The sequence below is a fragment of the Gallus gallus genome, chromosome 8, assembly GCF_016699485.2.
Source record: "Gallus gallus isolate bGalGal1 chromosome 8, bGalGal1.mat.broiler.GRCg7b, whole genome shotgun sequence".
In the NCBI taxonomy this organism is placed as follows: Eukaryota; Metazoa; Chordata; class Aves; order Galliformes; family Phasianidae; genus Gallus; species Gallus gallus.
Window position 1 is genome coordinate 12,308,850 of NC_052539.1, and position 19,512 is coordinate 12,328,361.

At 40.1% G+C, this 19,512-nt stretch overlaps 1 protein-coding gene across 6 annotated transcripts in view; it reads left to right on the forward strand.

The window, feature by feature from the left end:
- The first annotated feature begins 630 nt into the window (after positions 1-630).
- Positions 631-19,512, forward strand: part of DPYD (dihydropyrimidine dehydrogenase) — a 316,870-nt gene continuing 297,988 nt past the window's right edge. For 5 of the 6 annotated variants that reach the window (XR_003076346.3, XM_025152951.3, XM_426639.8 and 2 more), the window contains exon 1: positions 631-718. Coding sequence is in view for 4 of the 6 variants with exons in the window: in XM_025152951.3 (XP_025008719.1) it covers positions 680-718 (39 nt within the window). In the remaining 2 variants the exon portion in view is untranslated. Of the gene's footprint in view, positions 1,308-19,512 lie in introns of all 6 variants that reach the window. The other variant, XM_025152950.3, reaches the window with a different exon arrangement.

Genomic DNA, 19,512 nt, shown 5'->3' on the forward strand with positions numbered 1-19,512 from the left:
TTTTTAATGCTGAATACTTTTACTGCTGTAAGGTAGCAGGGAAGACAATCACCTTTGCATACAATGTTACAGTGGAATGTTTTTTTCAATGATACTGTAAATATTGTAAATAAAGCAACCAAAACATTGGAGAGAAGAGAATGCTTCAGAGCACACAGGTGGCAGCACGTGGCTGCCCTGGGGCACCCCTCGGGCACGGCAGCTGCTACGGGCCGGAGCTGTTCCTAAAGGTTCAGGGAAGATTTAGTCCTCACTGAGGACGGGAAGGCTCCTCTAGGGCCGTCCCAAGCTCTGTTGGCTGTGATGTTCTCATGAAGGTGAGATAAAGGCCCTCGACAGACACCGCCGGTGGCAGGCTTGCTGCTGTCTGGGGAGCCCCTCCTTTCCTTCCCAAACGCGAAGGGCGAAGGCGGCCGGGCCGCGCGTTCCAGCTGAGCCTGGGGCGCTCCCGCGGGCATGGCGGCGGTGCTCCTCCTCCCTCCGCGACCTCGAGGTGAACCCGCTCGCGGGACGGCCGCGGCCCCTGCCCTCAGGGCGCCCCGTGAGGCGCGCGGCGCTGCCGGGAGGCCGCCCGCCCACTGGGGCGTTGCAGCCCGGGCTGCGGGCTCCGCCTCCTCCAGCTTCCGCTCCACTCCGGAGCTGCGGGGAGCCGGGGGAAGGTGGTGGCGGTGCGGACAGCATGGCTCGGATGCTGAGCCGGGACCCGGTGGACATTGAGGTACCCACTCGCCCTGCCGGGGCGGGCGGCTGTGGCTGGCGGGGTGGGGGTTCCGCCCGGCCGGGAGCGCCCGGCAAAGTTTGGCTGTGGGGAGCAGTCTCGCCGCTGTTGTGAGCTCCGTGCTTCCGCGGCTCCGCTCATCGTGCCGACCCGGGGCAGCCCCTGTTGGGGTGGCTCCGAGACTGCGCGGCGGCGAAGGCGCCGCTCCGCTTTGCGAGAGGCGTCCGGGCTCGGCCCGATGTATGGGGCGGCTGCGAGTCGATGGGCGTGTGGGGGCGGTGCCTCCCCTCCTCCCAGCCCGGCACTTCTCGCGGCCGCGTTCTGCAGGGTCGGGTCCGCGTCCCCGTGAAGGAGTTAGCCGCCCTGGTGCACGGCTCGGGGAGGGGGGGCGGCTCTGCAGTGCCTGCGGGTCTCTGCCCTCGGGTACCCTTCTTCCGCGGGCTAGGCTGAGCGCGTGGCACAGCGCACCGAAAGCAGCGGGACCGCAGCAGAAACATTGCTCTGAGCACGCGGCCCTGAAGTTGTGTGCGAGTTTGCTGAGGGTCAGCCTGCAGTTTTGGAACAGGGCCTGGACGTGGCCCAGCATGAGGTAGGGAAGAGGCTAAGTGGGGTGAGAGTGGCCCAGTGGCTGCTACCTCTGCCCCTTCCTGCCTGTGGGCTTCAGCTGCCTGAGGGAGTTCAGCAGAAACACAGTGGCGATATTACAACTTGTAGCTGGCAGTCTCATCCTCTCTTGTGTGATACAACTTTTACAGTGGCATATCTTGAATCCTAAAATATTAGGTTTGGGGTGTTCTGCTTGCTGAGGAGTCAGCACATGCACAGCAGTGGCTTGACTGCACCTCTGGCTCAGGTATGCCAATTGTATCATCAGTTCTCCTCAGTTCTTGTGCCCAGTCCATCCCCTAACTGAACTACTACTCAGACCTCTGCTAACGTCCCCAGCACTGGTACAGGCGGTCTAACAAACTTAGCTGTGGAATGGAGAGGAAGAACAAACAAGTGGAAGTCGTCCTGAATGCAAGGGGAGGCACTGTGGTGTGAAGTTGGTGCTGCTCTATCAGCTCAGTGTTTTCAAAGCAGCCAGTCTGTGATTTTTCTTTGTGTTGGAGTTAAGTTTTCCATTTGATTTTAGTAGTAAAGGCTTTTGAGTACTTTCCTTGATTACTTTTTTTTTTTTTAATTCAAAATATTTCTAGGATTATTACCTTGCATTTCTAGCTAAGTATGACTCATTCAAAGAATAATGAGATGTGGGATCCCGTGTTCATAATGGTATACAGCACAACGTGATTTAGAAGGTGGATATTGAGAAAGACCAGTGTTTTCTTTGCTCTCAGGTTACAGTTACCAACTTTGGTCAGCTCTTCCGGGGTTACTTTTGCTTTCAACACTCATTTCAGTTGCCAAGAAAATGGTGGCAGTCTACTTCTAACCAAAGATGTTGTCCTTTTCCCATCTGGTTGACTAAATTTAGTCACTATATGATTTGTCTCCCAGATGAATATATCATCAATTACTGATAGTCCATTTGCAACTCTTATTTATTTTCCTGCATGTGACTTTTTGGGGTAAAAAGAATGTACATTTAGTATATTAGTATTTTTTCTATAAAATGTATTAAATTTTTTTCTTTGAAGTTGGGAAAGTGTGTATTAGCAAAACCTTTATCATTGTAGAGAAATAGTTTTCAGAAAATACCCTGCTCAGCTGTTATACTGCAGACCAGAAGGTGACCAAAACGTTCAGGATGTGCTGCCATTTCTCATATTGATACACTTGTCTGCTCAACAACTAGAGTTCTAAGTATATTTATCTCAGTGATTCATTTAATCAACATATGAAATATGACCTTTGTAGTGCTGATCCTACTGTATGTGTTTATATACTTAAGTCCATATAAAAAGACTGACATCGCTGGCTCAAGAAGAGCTGAGAAGCTGTGCTAGAAGTTGCTGAAATCACAGCCAGTTCTCAAATTGTTAATAAATAAATAAATCCAGAAAGTTGTCCCTGAGGAATCTCCTTTTCCCTGGTTGGCTTAGCCAGTAGCTTCAGCTGCATCCTGTCTGGAAATCCTTTGGCTGCTGTCTTACTGAAGGAGATAAAGAAATCACAAGTCTACTTTCTGAATTGTGTAAGACTAGGAACTTCACAATTAAAAAAGAATATATGCTTTTTCCCCAGAATTTAAAAGCAAAAATCAACACCAACAATGAAAAAACCCACAAAACCCAAACAATTCCTTTTTTGTCAGTGTTTGCAAATAATCCAGGCATTATTTATGGGCCTCATGCATACCTCCTCCAGGAATACTCTAGAACAGCATACCTTCCTTTTTTAAGCTGTTTCCTTAATATCAATGTGTGCAAACTATTCACAGTTATTTCTTTTAGAAACTTTTTTTTTTTTTTTTTTTTTTTTTTAAAGTTGTCAGATCGAGCACTCAGGAATTAATGAATTGCAAAACTATGAAATGCTGATTAGAGAATCTTAATTCAGTTTCTTGAATTTGTGGAAGATGACACAACTGCGTATTTTTTCCTGATTGCATTCTAATCAAAGTCCAGATCCACCACAGCAGTGGGCATTTTTAGATGGGTTCTGGATGTTTTCAGGCAGGATGCATAGAAACATGAAACATCCCCCAGGGGGTGACCACCTGCTCTTCTGGGCAGCCTGTGCGTGTGGCTGGCAGGTCTCAATCCCTTCACTCCTTGTCCTCCCATTTGGTGATGTTAGGGTGCTAGACACCTTCCTGGGTCCTTGTCAACCACTCTATAGTCAGTTGGAGTAGGAATCTCAACCTTTCTTGGTGAAGGCTCCTCCTCACCACAGTGGAAATACTGCCACACTGTCCTCATGAACCTAAAGCACTGACAGCAAATTAGCAACCATCCTACTACATACCTCAGTATGAAACTGCATATCATTCTTGCAGTGGGTGGAGAGGATATGCAGGTGTTCCACAAATCCAACGTTCCAATGAATCATCTATTGCTGACATGTAAGGGGGGGCTGGATACTGGAGATTCGTTATCTCTTGCTAAAGCCGTGTTCTGAGAGCAGTCTGTTGATTGCCTGAGAGTTACCAGGGTATGTTTGTGGCATGTATAAAATAACAAACATAGTCCCTGTAACTTTCTAGCTTTCTCTTCATTTAGCTTTAGAAAAGTGTAGATAGCTTTTATATAACACCTGTTTGAAAAGTCTTTATAAAATTCATTTGCATACTTTTATTTGCTTTTACACTAGCTGACGTTTGCTGTACTTACTGCTGTAGTATACTTCCATTTCTGTGGTGGTGTCATAAATAAGTTGTTGCTCATTGTGGACAAAGCTTTACAAGACACATTAGCTTCAGGGTAAAGGCTGCTTCTTGAGGGTGCTGATCTAAGGGATGGCACAGGAGGCTGTGTGTCTAGGCATGTAGGCTGTGAGCTTGCTCAGTTGCTAGTTGCACATTGTTCTTTGAGGGCTGTTGATGGAGCTGCGTGAGGTTATGACCTGTGCAGTCAGCACCCCCTGAACTCCAGGGCTGCAGCTGGTCCCAGGGCTGAGAATAGTGGGAAACGACCTGCTGGTCTCATGGTCTGTGCTGCTACCTACCACGTGCCCCTCAGCCTGAAGGAAGCTTTATTTTGAAACCTGCAGTCCCCCCACTGCTTAAAGCAGCAGACCTGACAGCAGTGAAGGTTCTTTTGCTGGGATATTTACTTATCCTGTTCCTTCTAGTGCTCACAATGAGAACAAGTTAAGCAAGTTTCTCTAACATGTCTATTCTCCAAGGATAGAGGGACTAGAAGAGTGAAAAGACTGTGTGTAACTCTCGGCTATACCTTCATTTCCTATGCTAAGCCTGGTGTCCTGTAAACCATGAGTTAGGCAAGCGTTGAAAAATAAAGAAAAGCATAAGAATAAAATCCAGGAAGCCTCTACTAAGATGGGGAATCCTATCCATCAGCATGGCCCAGAGAACTGCTAGGGAAAGATTATGTGAATAAATAGCTGAAGCTTTCTTTGATTGAGGCCAGACTTCTATTTTAAAAGCGCCAACTGTTACACTCTCTCTCTGTTTTAGAGATACCTATGATTTGTTTGAAGTTCCGTAATGAAGTTTCAAAGTGTAGAATTTATTTTTTAGGTAAAGGCTTTGTAGCTCAGTATGATGATCAGATGGCTGTTCTTGATTGATAGCTCCGTCTGCTGAGGGTCATTTGATGAGCACTCAGTGAGGAAACAAAACTTCCTTTTTGTTTGATGAGTTTCTCTGAAGCTTCTATTGTGTGAGCGGCTTTGTTGTAGTAAAGTCTTAGCTGAGTGGAGCAGTAATGACTGCATGATGGCCAAGTCCTCATGGGCCATTACAGTCCACGGTAACCAGGTATGTCTTGGGGAAATGAACAACACGATGTATTCCTGAGGTGAAAGCCTGGGTTGATGCATGGCAAGGAGGCTTCTGCAAGTGACACTTCTGTCTTTTCATGCTGTATGTTCAAATCCTGCTGATGTTCAAAGAGTTATGTAAATTCATGCCTCCACTGCAGGTAGTCTGCAAAATTTTGGTTTTTTCGGGCCCTCTGAAGCAATGATATTGAAAGAAAAAAGCTCTTGTGCTTTTTGATGTTCTTCAGCCTTTAAATTTTACTGTTGTTCATGTAATAAACTTTCAATTTTTTTTTTCCAACATTTTAAAATTTTACCTCTTTGTAAGACGACCATAAGATAGCCCTTAAAAAAGACCTGCTACTCCCACCCTTTCTCACAGCTGGGATTTATGAGAAATGCCTGCTCTGATGAGACTTGTGGTAGTTGTCACTGTCGTGAACAATTCTGAAAACAAGAAGGAACAAATTCATTTTCTTTTATTATGTGAATGGATTTCCTGATGGTTTAATGTAGACTGGATGTGAGTGTTATTCCTTCCTCTGCTCAGTGTTACAGTGTTTCTGTAACCATGCAGAGCTGTTGCATCTCTTAAGGAAGTGGAACTCTGATGTCAAGGAAGATGTGGTGCGTGAGGCTGAATTTGTACCTGTCAGCAGGGTACAGGCTGCTGGGGGGGAGCAGAGGCCTGGCTGTCATGGCAGGCAGAGTCTGTGGAGCTTTTGGAGCTCATGTGCCTAATGGAGTGGGATTTGCTTGCACCCAAGGCTGTCTCCATCCTACAAGCCACTATGTGTGCATTGTGCAATCCATGTTAGCCAAAAGCACATGCTGCTGCTTTTCAGAAGTGCGTGTCTTTAAAATCTATTGTCCATCCTATCATATACCATTGTGACCATGTCAGTAAAATGACCCTGGGAACACAAACAGCTGGCACCGACCTGGGGACACACTTCTGCATAAAACATTGAGAGGAGCTGGAATCACTGCTGCCAGGAGAACAGGGCTGCACGTGCCCTGCCTGCTGCGCTGCAGTCACCCTTTGGCAGCACAAGGTTCGCATCAAACCAGCTTTCTCTGCCTTCCTGGTTGCCTGGCAACCTCTCTCCTCTTATTAGCATATGATTTCTATGCCTTTTTTATTTCATCAGTGCAGTGTTACATGCGCTGCTCCCTGCCCTGCGCCGTCGCCTTTGTGAAGAGCAGGGTTTGTGCCTCTATATAAGACTTGGGCAAGGATGATTTGGAATTAGGAAACCTTAGGCTATAGATGTCTTATCAGAACCTCAGAGAGTGGTGTTTGTGCGGGCATGTTATTCAAAATCAATTCATTTTCATTTGCTATCATTTTTGTGTGAAGGGCAAAATTCTTGCGGATCAGCATAGCATAAATCTCTGGCATCCTTAAACATAGCATCAGCTTGCTAAATGACAAGAGAGGTCTATGCAGATCTTGGTGGTCTGTATGCAGTTCAAATGTGGTGCCATAATTCAAGATGAAGTGAAAGAATTGAGTGGAGGAAATGAACTAAATCTTCTGATTCTCTTCTTACAAGGAAATAAGAACATTTTGCCTTCAAATTTTCTGGTTGTATTTTATGAAGTTAGAGGTGAATCAGACTGGGTCTTAAGTTTAACTTCAAATTCCTTGGTTTTTTTTTTTTTTTTTTTTTTTTTTTTGGTTGTTGTTGTTGTTTTTGTAGGCTGGTACAACTATAAGGAATGCCTAAATCTCTTTTGCTGTTGCAAATGACAAAGAGCATACGATTCAAGTTGACAAATGGCTTTAAATATCAGAGAACGCTTTCATTACTAAAAATCACAATACATAATACGGATGAAATGACAAAGTGAGTACATCTTGAGACTATTTAGATCAAGATATGTATAGCTTTTTTTCTTAATATTAACCTTACAATAAGCTATTACAAAGTTAAGCTGTGGTAGAATCACCATCCTCAGCCCAAAGGGAGCAATCATTATTCTTGCAAGTAGTAGGAATGCAAGTCTTTGTAAAGCAATTCCGATGTGTAGAAACCACTTTCTAGCCTTCCACAGCTGTCTTACAATGCTAGGGAGCCACATCATCTGAATGAATTGCTTGTCTGTATCAAACCAATAAGCACATTTGTGAGAGTTGACCTCTTCTCTCAAATAACTAAGCGATAGGACTAGACGGAATGGCCTCAAGTTGTGCCAGGAGAGGTTCAGGTTGGATATTAGGAAAAAGCCATTCTCTGAAAGTGACATCAGGCACTGCAATGGGCTGCCTGGGGAGATGGTGGAGTCACTGTCCTTAGAAGTGTTCAAGAAATGTTTGAATGTTGTACTGAGGGACACAGTTTAGTGGTGAAATGTTGATGGTAAGTGGATGGTTGGACTGGATGATCTTGGAAGTCTTTTCCAGCTTTGGTGATTCTTAGTTTAGAGTAAATGTTTTAAACAGTGGTTGGCCTCAGACAAAGACATGAGAAGTCTCAACTGGCTCAGGAGTCCCTGACTCCTGCAAAGTAAGGGTATTGGAGTGACTTTCCCCATCCAAGAGAGGTTAGTGCTTGGGTAGTGCTGCTCAGGACAAATACTCCCAGACCTTTGATGTGTAACTTCAGAACAAACAGAATAAACCTCTTGTTTTCTTATGCTGTGGACTGAGTTGGGCAATTTCACTTCTGCCCTCTGTCATAATACTTAGTTGTACGAAATACCTGGTCTCTTACTCTGGTCACAGATGCCTGTCTAAGCAGATGTCAAATTTTGAGTATTTTTAGGTCTAGCAGAAATTTCATGACATGAAATGCCCATGCATAAAAGTATTTTGTGTTTTTAAAAATGCTTCCAGTATTTATATGTATGTCTCCAGAATGCTTTAGTAGCACAATAAATAATAATATGTAATGACTGTTTTATTAGTAAATATAAAGTGATAAACACAATGAAGTCTTTGAAATACCATCTCTGCTCAAGCCAAGGTTCAATTTTATTTTCAGTATGACATTTGCTGCCTGAAGTATTACAAGTGACTTGACCTTAAAATTACGTTTCCTTTAGTTCATTGAAATGGTTGGCCTTTCCAGTCCAACTTGACACTGGCAGTGCAAATGGGGGAAAGACGGACATGCTTGCCTGTGACTCCATATGAAAGCTAATTAAAAATAGCTCTGTGTTGTATCTAAATATTTCTATGTAGATGGGATGGTAGTCATTAGTTAAAAGCAATCATGATGCATACTGACATTTTAGTTTTGGGTTCAAAACCAATTACATATGTAATTAAAGGGAAAACTATCCAGGCAGCCAGACTGTCTGATTTACATGCACTGTGCTAGTGTGTGCAGGTTTTTAACAGATGTACCTGTGCACACCGCTTGGGAATGTGGAAATGAGGTGTAAAAATTGAAAGCTTCTTTGATAACTTTGTTAGTTAATCTCTTCTTCCCAGTGATGTTCTTCTTTCAAGCATTAGGCAAATGAGCAACATAATTTGCTTTATATTTATTATGGAGTTTGGACTGTGCCATTTTCAGATAGTTACATTGTGGTGATGCTTGGTGTATTAATATATTACTGCATCCTTTTCCTAGGCTCTTACTTGTGACTTTAAGTATGCTCTCAGGTTTTATTTAAATTGAACCTTCTATTGGAATAAGCTATCCTGGTTAGGGTTTGCTCAGCCACTAGGGCATCTTAGTGACTTGGAGTGAATGCAGCACTGCTGGGCTCTAGACTGCTTCTTCCAAGACAAGGCTGCTGGTGCTGTACTGTGCTCTCCTCCAGCCCTGAGAGGTCACTGTGTTGCTTAACCACATTTCCAGCACTCCTTACAGAATGGTGCTGTGCTCTGAAGGGGAAACTTTGCAGCACTGAGGTGAAAGGACAGAAGCCAGGGTACGTCTTTGTGGGTGTGGAGAAATGAGCTGATACATGGAGGGATCCAGGGGGAAGGAGAAATAAAATAGGTTCTTATCTGCAAGGCTGCAAGCGAGCTATCTCAAAATTTAACAATTGCAGCATTTTCCTCTACAGCCTTTGCACCATTAACATCTATGCTACCATCTAGCTCATTATAAAATGCCTGTTTTTGCCTTGATTCTGAAGGGCATTGTACAAAACCCCTTTCTATTCTGCTCTTAACAATAAGACAGCTCCCCTCCCATCCAGGCATGTCTAGCATCTATGCACAACTCCAGAATGCATGTGTAAAAGTAGGTAGAAGTGTTAGAATACGTTATTAAAAATGTAGACCCATAATGTGATTAAAGAAGATGGGAAGTATAAAAAGAGGTTTTACACCTGGAAGTTATTATAGTTATTTAGATTGAGTGAGAATAATAACCAATTGTTTTCTAAGATGTATGACACATTTATGAAAAACCTTGAAGGATAAATGGATCTTTTTAGTATGCTACTTCCACAAAGGACTCTATGAATAAAATAATAGTGAGAGAACTCTCAGTGGATGCTGAATACTGCTAATTGATGAAATTATTACTTATTACGCTGCAACTGAACTCTGCTTAGAAACACTATTTTCAGTATGATTTTTTGAAAATGACAGCTGAAATGGAAGAGGCTTTGTATTGAAAATGAATAGTGATAATTTCTTGATATCTTTGAAATGAAGGATATTTCAATGACAGTTAAAACTGAGAAAAGTGATTTTTTTTTTTTAAGTGCTCGGATCATGGAATATTGCTGTGAAAATGAAATGAACCTTTCTGAAATCAATACCATTGAGTTAATATGGATTTATGAGGCATTTAAAAATTCTTAGTATTCTTATTTATAATGAAGCAGTCAATTATTTGTGTCAGCAGTTTTCATATTATGTCACATGTTAAGGTTAGAAATGAGGTTTTGAGATAGGGCGTAGCCATTGCATTTAGGAAAATCCTAATTGTAAATTAAATCAGCATTGAGAAGCACTCCATCACTTACTGCTCAGGGCAAGAATGGGAGTGAGTATCCGATTTACCACTGATTTCGTACTGACAGACTTCAAACCGGCTGGTTTTATTTTTCTTCATATGTCATTTTAGGTCCCAGTACTGACTCTCAAGGAATGTTTTCAGTAATTGGTGTGAGAATCTGTATATTGTGTGTAGTGTAGTATTTTGGAATATAACTGCTTGTGAATGCAAGATCTGATTTCAACCTTAAATTTATTCATCAGTTTTAGGAGCATAATTATTCCATCCCTGTCAATATCAGCAATTTTCAAACTCTGAGTGACAGCACCCGCTTGTATGAGTTTGAATACGCACCTACATGCGTGTATGCTAATGGGAACATTTTGAGGTGGCTGATTAGAGATTATTCCCAGACCTATTAATTCCCCTTCTGTTTTAACATCATGTTTGATATTGCCTTTTCTTCGGTTCCAATAAAAATTCAAAATTTTAACAATTTCATGAAGCTTGTACATAGCTCTTCTAAACAGATGGATGTGAGAGTGACAAAAGGCTTTGGGAGGAAAAAAAAATCCAGTGAGATAACCACAGCAGAAGTTGGTCTAGAACACTGGTGATTAAAATGCAGGAACAAATATGGCAGAGCAGAAAAAATGAAAATACTATCTGCTCAGAAAACCTCCAGGCTGACTAAGTGCCGGCATTTTGATGTGGCAGTGGTAACTGATACTACTGACTGAAGGTCCAACTCCTCTGTTGGTAGGGTACAATAAGAAAAAGTTTTCAGAACTGTAAATTGTTTACTCTCAAATGAAGCAGAGTCGCTTGCCTGCTTTCAAAACTTGGCACCGGGTGAGGAGATTCTGTCAGATAAAGAAGAGCAGGAAATTACCTAAAGCATTTATCTAATGGTTACCCGAGTACTTCTCATTTGTATAATTCCTAGCCTACTAAGTATTGTTACTTATGCTGCAGCTGTTTCTGTTACTCTTCAGTATGTGCTGTTGCTCTTACCAAACCACAAAGAAAGCGATGCTGGCCTGAGACAAGGGTTCCTAGACATTTCCATTCTAAATGAATGACAGCTTTGGGGTCGTGTATATTGTAGTCTAGGAGAGAAGACTGTGTCCTATTAAAAAGAGGAATGATTTTTTTCTGAAGATCCAGTGCTTAAAGTATGCATTTTAGCAACTGAAAATTCAAAGCTTTAGAATCATTACAGTACAGTTATAGGATAATTGATTGTATTTTTATAAAACTTTAGAAATGATAAAAGTGATAATTTTTCCCCATTCAGAGGTGTCATCAGATGAATGTAATTTGCCTTATTAAGTAAGGTTGAAAAATAATGCTACTACATCCAATGCTCTTCATAAAATCTTTAAAATTTTTTGTATAAGAATGAGACAAAGTAGGGTAGATCAGAACCCATATGTTTGCTGTCATATTTTAAGATTAAGCACCCTAATCGGATTATCCTGTTTTTTTTAAGAGTATCACAACTGCGTCTGGCCCACACGTTCTGTAATATTCAGTGTCAGATTTAAAAATCAAAATTGTTGAATACAAGTGAAGAACTCCAAGGAATTGTTTCCATTTTCCCCACTACCAATACATTTTGTTGTCATCTGAAATGCATATGACACCCTATTTATTTATGGAATGTCATATGGGATTTCTTTGTTTAAAGTTGACTTCATAGGAATAATCCGTAGCTCTGCATAGGAAAAGAGATATTAAAAAAGGAAAATTTGGCTACAGTGTCCTCCTGCCTTACTTGCATCAGATGCTAGATTTTATTCCTTGAAAACTGTGTTATTATCAAATGTTTGTTAAGTGAAAAATATTTTAATCTGTATCCTCATATATCAATTCCTTACTCTTTATAGTAAATAATTAACAAATTCTTCATGTTTTGACTTTGCTTCTACAAGCTTAGTATTTCCTTTTTGGCTAGATACTCTTTTGTATGCACAAAATTACTAGAAAATCAGTGGTGAAACTACGGTAGTGAAGCTGAAAAAATCAGTTTTGTATTTTACCACTGTATTAAACAGTTGCCACTGAAATTTACTCATTTGCTGCTTCTTAGTGTTGCAACAGATTTTGAAAGTCAATATAGATGTGCTTGGCACATTCTTGGTATAAGTATAAAAATTCTTCACACGTTTCAAGCAGTGAATGTACTAGATCTTTCGCATATGCATTGTCACCATCATCCTTGCATTTGAAGTTGGTTTATTGGACTTTGAAAATCACCTTTAACAAAGTTTTCAGGATGTTACTTCTCTCAGCTAAAATTAGTTCTGCTTTTTTTGCCAATGATTAAATTTAAAGCAGTAATAACTTTAATGCTAATCTCTCTCCTGTGATCAAAAGTCAGCAGAGCATTCACTTTTCATTAACTGACATGTCTCCAATGTGAGTTTGGTCTTTCTGGTTAAGCAAACAAACACCTGTAATTGCAGTTTAGAAGAGGTTTAATCTGAGGGGTTCAATTGTCGGGATACAATGGCTTATTTTCGGTTTTGGCACTAAGGCTATTTACAAAGGCAGCCAAGCTTGTCTTCTCTTTCAATCTGTTTGTCTTGCAGAAAAGCAAAAGTAAGGTGTAGATGTATGTGTGTGATGATTCTTTTTTGCTGTGAGGTGGACTTAAAATGACTCTATGAGTGAGCAGTTACAAATGTTATTTAGTACTCCTTGAGTAACAGAGCAATTGCATAATTTGGTGCGCTAGTGATTGAGACATAGATAAAGAAAACAAAATTCTGTTAGACCTTTGAACTAAACTTAAAGCTTCAGAAAAAATCTAAAGAGGGAAAATATTTTTTATTAGGAAGATGAAGAAGGTACCAGGCTGTGGGGAGACCATGCCTATGCTTGCTTTGAAAGGAATAGTAGCGAAGGAGCCAGAGTTGGCTGTGATGATGAGTTGCTGTGCTTTTTTTTTTTTTTTTTTTTTTTGCACTTGTTCAATCAGTTGGATGATTAAAGATTGTACAGTTCATGAGATAAAATGTATTAAAAGGTTAAATGTAGGCTTGGAAGAACAACTGCACCAAAATTTAAACCTTTCTATTTTTAAAGGCAGTAAATTATATATTTAATAAGATGAATACAGAATGCCGTATTGAGCCGTGAAAATTGTCCCCAGCTATGCCTTCTCTGAATTTGATATGGTAACACAAATAGCTTCTGATATGGTGTATTGTTTATGATGTGAAAATGAGGCCTTGTTGCAGAGCAGGGTGCTCTGGAGTGACCTCAGGTCTGAGGACTTTGGATTGTGGTGCTGTAGTGTTGAGCCCACTTCAAGCTGCATAGCTTTTAATGTGTTGAATATATGAATAATTCACTGAATGCTGGGATACTACCTGGATACTTAACTTCAAGCACAGAGGGTGACTATTCACTTCAGTTTTCTCTGTGAGGGTCAAGGCACTTCTGCAGAGATGAGTTATGTCAAGGCAAGCGCATGCTGAGCTTCCAAAGGAGTAATTTACCACCCAGAGCTCTCCTAATAGAGAACAGTGTTTGTTATCTATGGGAAGCAAGTAATGCTTATGTTTCCCATTTTAATAAACCTTTAATATTTTACAGTAGTACCTAGCATAAATACAGTGCTGAGGAGGAGAAATCAAGTTCTTAATATGAAAATTAACGTATCTACAAAATTGGGCAAACTGTGCATATGGTTGTGTAATTTTCTTTTTTGTTAACTGCTAAAGCATTAATTTTGCTCATATACCGTTGTTCCGGAGGCATTCAACATTTTGTTAATATAGGTGCATGCAAAAATAAGACTTCCCTGAGTTTTCATGGTGATTTAGAGAACTACTCAATTTAAGAGACAGTCTTTACATAATGTAAATTTGAGGACTGTGAAGATCTAGTGGTAAAACTGTTCTGGAGATGCTGCTTTCTACATATCTGACACTGGATCTAGGACTGCACCTCAAGGACAACTGCACACACTGATGTTATTGTTAAAGAGTAGTTTTACTCTCACTGAATACCACAGGCTGTGTGATGATAGCAAGATGCCAGAAATGAGTTAGTTCTGACATAAAAGCAGTCTATCACATGGGGAAATGTAAAACTACTTGGAAATGTAAAGAGGAAAATATGGCATCTGATTGCTAGGTTAAGCCAGTGACCAGTGCAGAGCTAGAACATGTTTACCATAGGATAACGCACTGACATCAAGTTCTTTATCTTTTTTGAGTCTCTGAACTCATGAGACTCAGAGAAGAAATAGGTGTTGTGATTCAAAGCGGGATCCCTTCCCCGGCGTGACCAAGCTGCCCTGCCCAGTGTGCCCCAGGGCTCAGTGCCTCACCCCACTTCCTGCCCCTCCTCAGCCTCACTTTCTAGCAGAGCCTGTAGCACATCTGCTTTGCTGGTATCTTTCATGGTCAGAAGCTGTTTGTCCATCCAGGAAGGGAACACCTCTTCTAACTCTCTGGATGCTGAGGACTCTTATTTGAAGATAGTATGGTAATATAAATCATTGGCCAGGGACAGAGAAAATTTCACCTGAGGAGTTTATCCTCATTTATAGAGAGGATTGTATCTTGCCACGCTGTGATACATTATAATATAAATGGGATCACAGTCAGCGTGTCCCTTTCTCCATACGTGCAGCCATTTGTCTTAGCAGAAATGTATCCAGTAATACACAGAAAAAATTCCTGGGGGATTTCCCTCTTAGATAAGCTCTTTGCTGTCTGGGATAATTTTTGATTCCAGATTTAGGAATGTCTGAAGGTTGACCATGCTATTCCCATGTTGTTTGTTGTAGTTTTCCATTTTGTCTTACTTCCTCTGACCTTTGTCATCTCACAATTAAATTAGGCCTGACTACCATGAAAGCACATTGTTCTTTTTTGAAATATCTCAGGAAGTCATCCAACTATGTTGTAAGCCATATATTATCTGTGTGTTAAGTAGATTATAATGTTTCTTCTCGTTGGTTCAGGACTTCAGTAAAGAAATACAAACTTGACACAATTATTTGTTTGAGGCACTCTATTATATTACTCTTGATCTTAAAGGCCCCTTCCAACTCAAATCATTCCATGATCCTACGTAATATCAGGATAGAGAAATTGACAACTTTCTCCATGTCCTCATATAACAAAAAATGACAGAGAATTGGCTTCTAGAAAACATATCATGACTTTTTTTTTTCTTTAATCTTTGTTATCTTTTAATATTTTGAATTGTTTTTGAACTAGAACTTTTCCTTACTCATTTGGTGGTGGAATTTCCACTTGTAGCCATTAGGGACTTTGCATGATGGCTGAAGTGCTGCATCTGTTAGTGCTTCAGGCAGCTTTCCTAAAGGCCTAGCAGATGTGAAAGATAAAGTAAACTAAGCAATGCAAAATGAGATGTTAGTGGATAGACTCATATTTTTGTTAGCTGACAGAATTCTTAAACACTCATTATTCTGGGTCATCCAATCTCATGAAAACAAATACTTCTACTTCAGGTTATTTGATCTTTCAGTGACTAGCACTTAATAAAATTAGTTTCATGTACTAGAAAATAACAGGAGAAAGACTCTTGTTACTTGCTTCTGTCAGTAGTTCAACACTTGCATAGCTCTGAAATTAATTGTTTAGTATGCTCATTACTCTTAGAAAAAATAAATATGTTCTCATTATGCTCACTTGGTGAACATATGTACCTTGCAATACATTTAATGTTACTTGCTGTGAGGAAGATTACAACTCTTTTTAAGGAAATTGGGTAGATTAATGGAATGGGGTGGGTTAAATTGCTCTCCACATGCATTCCCTAGCATGCCTAGCCCAATGCTGAATTTTAATTGATATATACACATATAGGCTGTTCTGAATGTAATGCCTCCTATTTATTTTCATGAAAACTACAATAGATACATATAACTATTTGATAGAGCAAGTTCTCAGTGACAAAACAATATTTTTCAACACAGTCACCACCATTAGCTATGCACTTTCACCAGTGATAAACAAGAGCCTGCAAGAGCTTGTAAAGATCTGCACCATCACAGACATGACCCACTGTTTCTCAGATGTTATGAGGACATTGTATCTAGGAAGATGTTGCTCATACAGTCCATCTTTCAGTGGCCCTAACAGATGGAAGACAGAATGTGCCAAGTCTGGACTATATTGTGGGTGCAGTTGGACAGTCCAGCCAAGATTAGCAGTGTGCTCCACAGTCTTCAAACTGGTATGGAGCCTAGCCTTATCATGTTGCAAGAGAAAGGTTGTCTTGTTCTCTCATCTGACTCTGGAGTTTGAGCTTTCACCTTAGTCAGTGTCACAATATAGTGGTCAGAGTTGATGGCTTGTCCAGGTTCCTGGAAATCCAGAAGAATCCACCCTGTTTCTACCCAAAAAGACAGTGCAAATCACTGTACCCACTGTGGGCTGTGTCTTGTAATTTGTCAGGCTGCCCCTCTGCTGCTGTCTGTCCTATAGCAACAGAATGTAGTTGGTGAGAAGGTTCTCTATAGAGAAACCTCTATTGCTATACCACCAACATCCACCTCTGCCATTGTGGGCCAACATAGTAGGAGATATTACTTTCAGAGCATCCCTCATATAAAGCAGTTTAGCTAAGGATGCTCAGTAAAGCAACTGGAGTAAAATAGGATACAACCTGTGTATTGCAGGGACTGAACTCAGTAAATGCACTGTACAGTAAAATGAATTAAATAATGTTTGAGACCACATTTATACTCATAGTCAGTATGTGAACAGTTGCATTTTCAGCAACTTTGTTATAGCTGTATGCTCATTGATCTGTGGTGAAGCTCAGCAGGTGTCCTGGGGCTGTTAATAAGAAACTTCCATGTGTGCTGGAGAAAGTGGACAGAAGCCATGAAATAATTTTGTCTTATCAATAAACCTATGCAGTTTTAATACTGCAACCTGTGCCAGAGCCTGAAGAGGTCTTTTCTGATCCCTGTTCTGCCTTTGATTTACCAGTTGCAAAAATGAGGATCACTTAGGAATAAATACTCCTGATGTAACTCATTGGTGTCAGCTGTAGTTCTTCCAGAGACAAAGAGTAACCTTCAGTGTTCAATTTTTAACCAGGCTTTCTGTTTTAAATGAGAGCTAAGGTCCAGGTGACTGGGACATCTTGCTAGGGTTGTTAATTTGAAAAAAAATGTGGAATACTTCAAAGCTGAATTCTGTAAATAAAAGCTTTAAAAACTCCATATATCTTACAAAGACTGCGCTAGATGAGTAGGACTTCTCTATGACTGCCTTGAAGGTACAGCAGTCCCATTGATGATGTGAACTGTACTTTTACTTTCTTAACATCATTGTCTGAATTTGGCCCATTGAACAGACTTCAGTCTTGGGATGTGGGTTTTGGAAGATGGAAGAGCCTTGTGTAATTCATGCTTATCATTGATGTATTAACTTGTAAGGAACAAAGGCTATTTTGCCTCAATACAATGTAACGGTATAAGAAAATGTATGCCCTAGAAGTAGGAGTGGCATCATTCTATAAAAGACTGCAATCCAATTTGAAAGCAGAAGAAAAAGAAAAAGTTTCCAGGATGTTGTCCTAAGACAATACAGAAAAGAGTCTGCCTTTGTACATGCACAGTGTTTGTCCATGCCAGAACTCAATGTATTCTGTGTAGCCCAGGAGTTCAAGCTAAGGAAAGCATTTCCTGTTACTTTTGAAAATGTCTACACAAACTGGGCCTCCCTGTTCTCCCGTTGACCACTTTTTACTGTTTTTCCCATCCTTCAATTAGCAAGTTCAGTAAGAAAGCAGAAAAGTATTTCTCGAATTACCTTTTCTTTTTCTTTTTTTTTTTTCCTAATGTCATACTTGAACATCATCCTTGGAAGACAAATCCCTCTCTACCTTTCCCTACTTGGCAGTGAAACATTACTAATAAGCATAGCGCTTCCAAAACTTTCTATTTTATTTTTCTGAATGTGCTTTTAATTAAAGATCAAATTTAATTGCAATAGCTTCTTAAGATTTTCAGCTAAAAGGATGACTTTATGAGATGGAAATAAAATAGCTATGATGCTTTTTAATGAAATAAATATCTGGTATAGAGAATTAATGCTGGATTACTGCAGGACAATGTGAAATCTATCTTGAATTATCTGGAAATGCTGCATCAGAAATAAGACTCCCAACAACAGAATGTGTTTCTATCCCAAGTTATTGCCTTGAAATCACTTATTTTGGAGTAGTATTAAATCAAAGACTCGAAATATTGCTCAATGCAATATAACATGCTGTTTTAAAAACTTCTACAGCCTTGGCATTAATAGATGATAGTGAAGATAAGATCAAGTATTTTTTTCATGTGGACTTGTTAATCATAGCCTTTAAAGTAGAAACTGAGCAATAAACATCTAATGAATAGCTTATGGCAACTTTATTCTTTCTGAGAAGCTGTGCTGGCACAGATCAACACAAACCATTTATCATTAATTTCTCAAAATTTAAAAACAGTAGCTATCACTTCAACATGCCACATGTACATTAGATATGGGTAGTTTATAGCACTTTCGGGTACTTGCAACCTAAGTTAGTTTATATTATTCATAACAAATACCTTCCATTCTAGAAAAGAATATATTAGAAAATATTAGAATATATTAGAAAAAGAAACTATTCTTTAGTATTTTTTAGCTTATCTTTGTATTGTAAAAGACATGAAAGAACTAATTGTCATGGATGATTATTAAATTAATTCCTTACTGTACTGGATTTTGAGCGAATCTGTAGAGGTGGTATTCTACTTATCTGAGTAAATAATGGAAAAATACCTTGGTGGTGCCAGTAACTGTCATTGTGGTACAAGGCTGCTAGTTTAACTCCAGTATGCATAGTGCTCAGCTGTGCCAAGAGAATGTACACAACGTGAGCCAAATTTATTTCTGTGTATTTACAACCCTGTTTCTTTCTTCATCAGCACAGTACCTAAACAGATTTCTGCAAAAATGCAGCAGCATTGTCTTCAAATTAACTGTCATTAACGAAAATGGATTTATGCCTTCTTTGTTTTTATTTTAATAAATATAATCACCTATGCAAACACTAAGTATATAATTTATAGGTACTTAATTACTATTCAAATAGCATCTTAAAGTGAAGTCCAGACTTCACGGTACTCTGAAAAGGGATGTAGAATGTATCTACCAGCTCCATTTGGGAGTTTGAGTATTGCCCTTTCAACATCTGGAAAGATCAAACGACAGCTCATCTGGCAAGAGTGAGAATTTATGTAGCAGAATAAGTGTGGGACTGGGACAAGCAAGATCACAGATGCCCAGATAATTATCCTTACCAAAGAGTTTTCCACTGTTTTGATGGCCAGTGTATTTGAAAGATCAGGGCCTCAGGTTTCCTTTCTTGCACATGCAATTTATTTTTGTTTAGCTAGGTGCATGTATTAAGTGTTAGTTACAACAGTCCCTCCAGGACTTTCTTCTCAGTAATTTTCCACTTATTGACTGA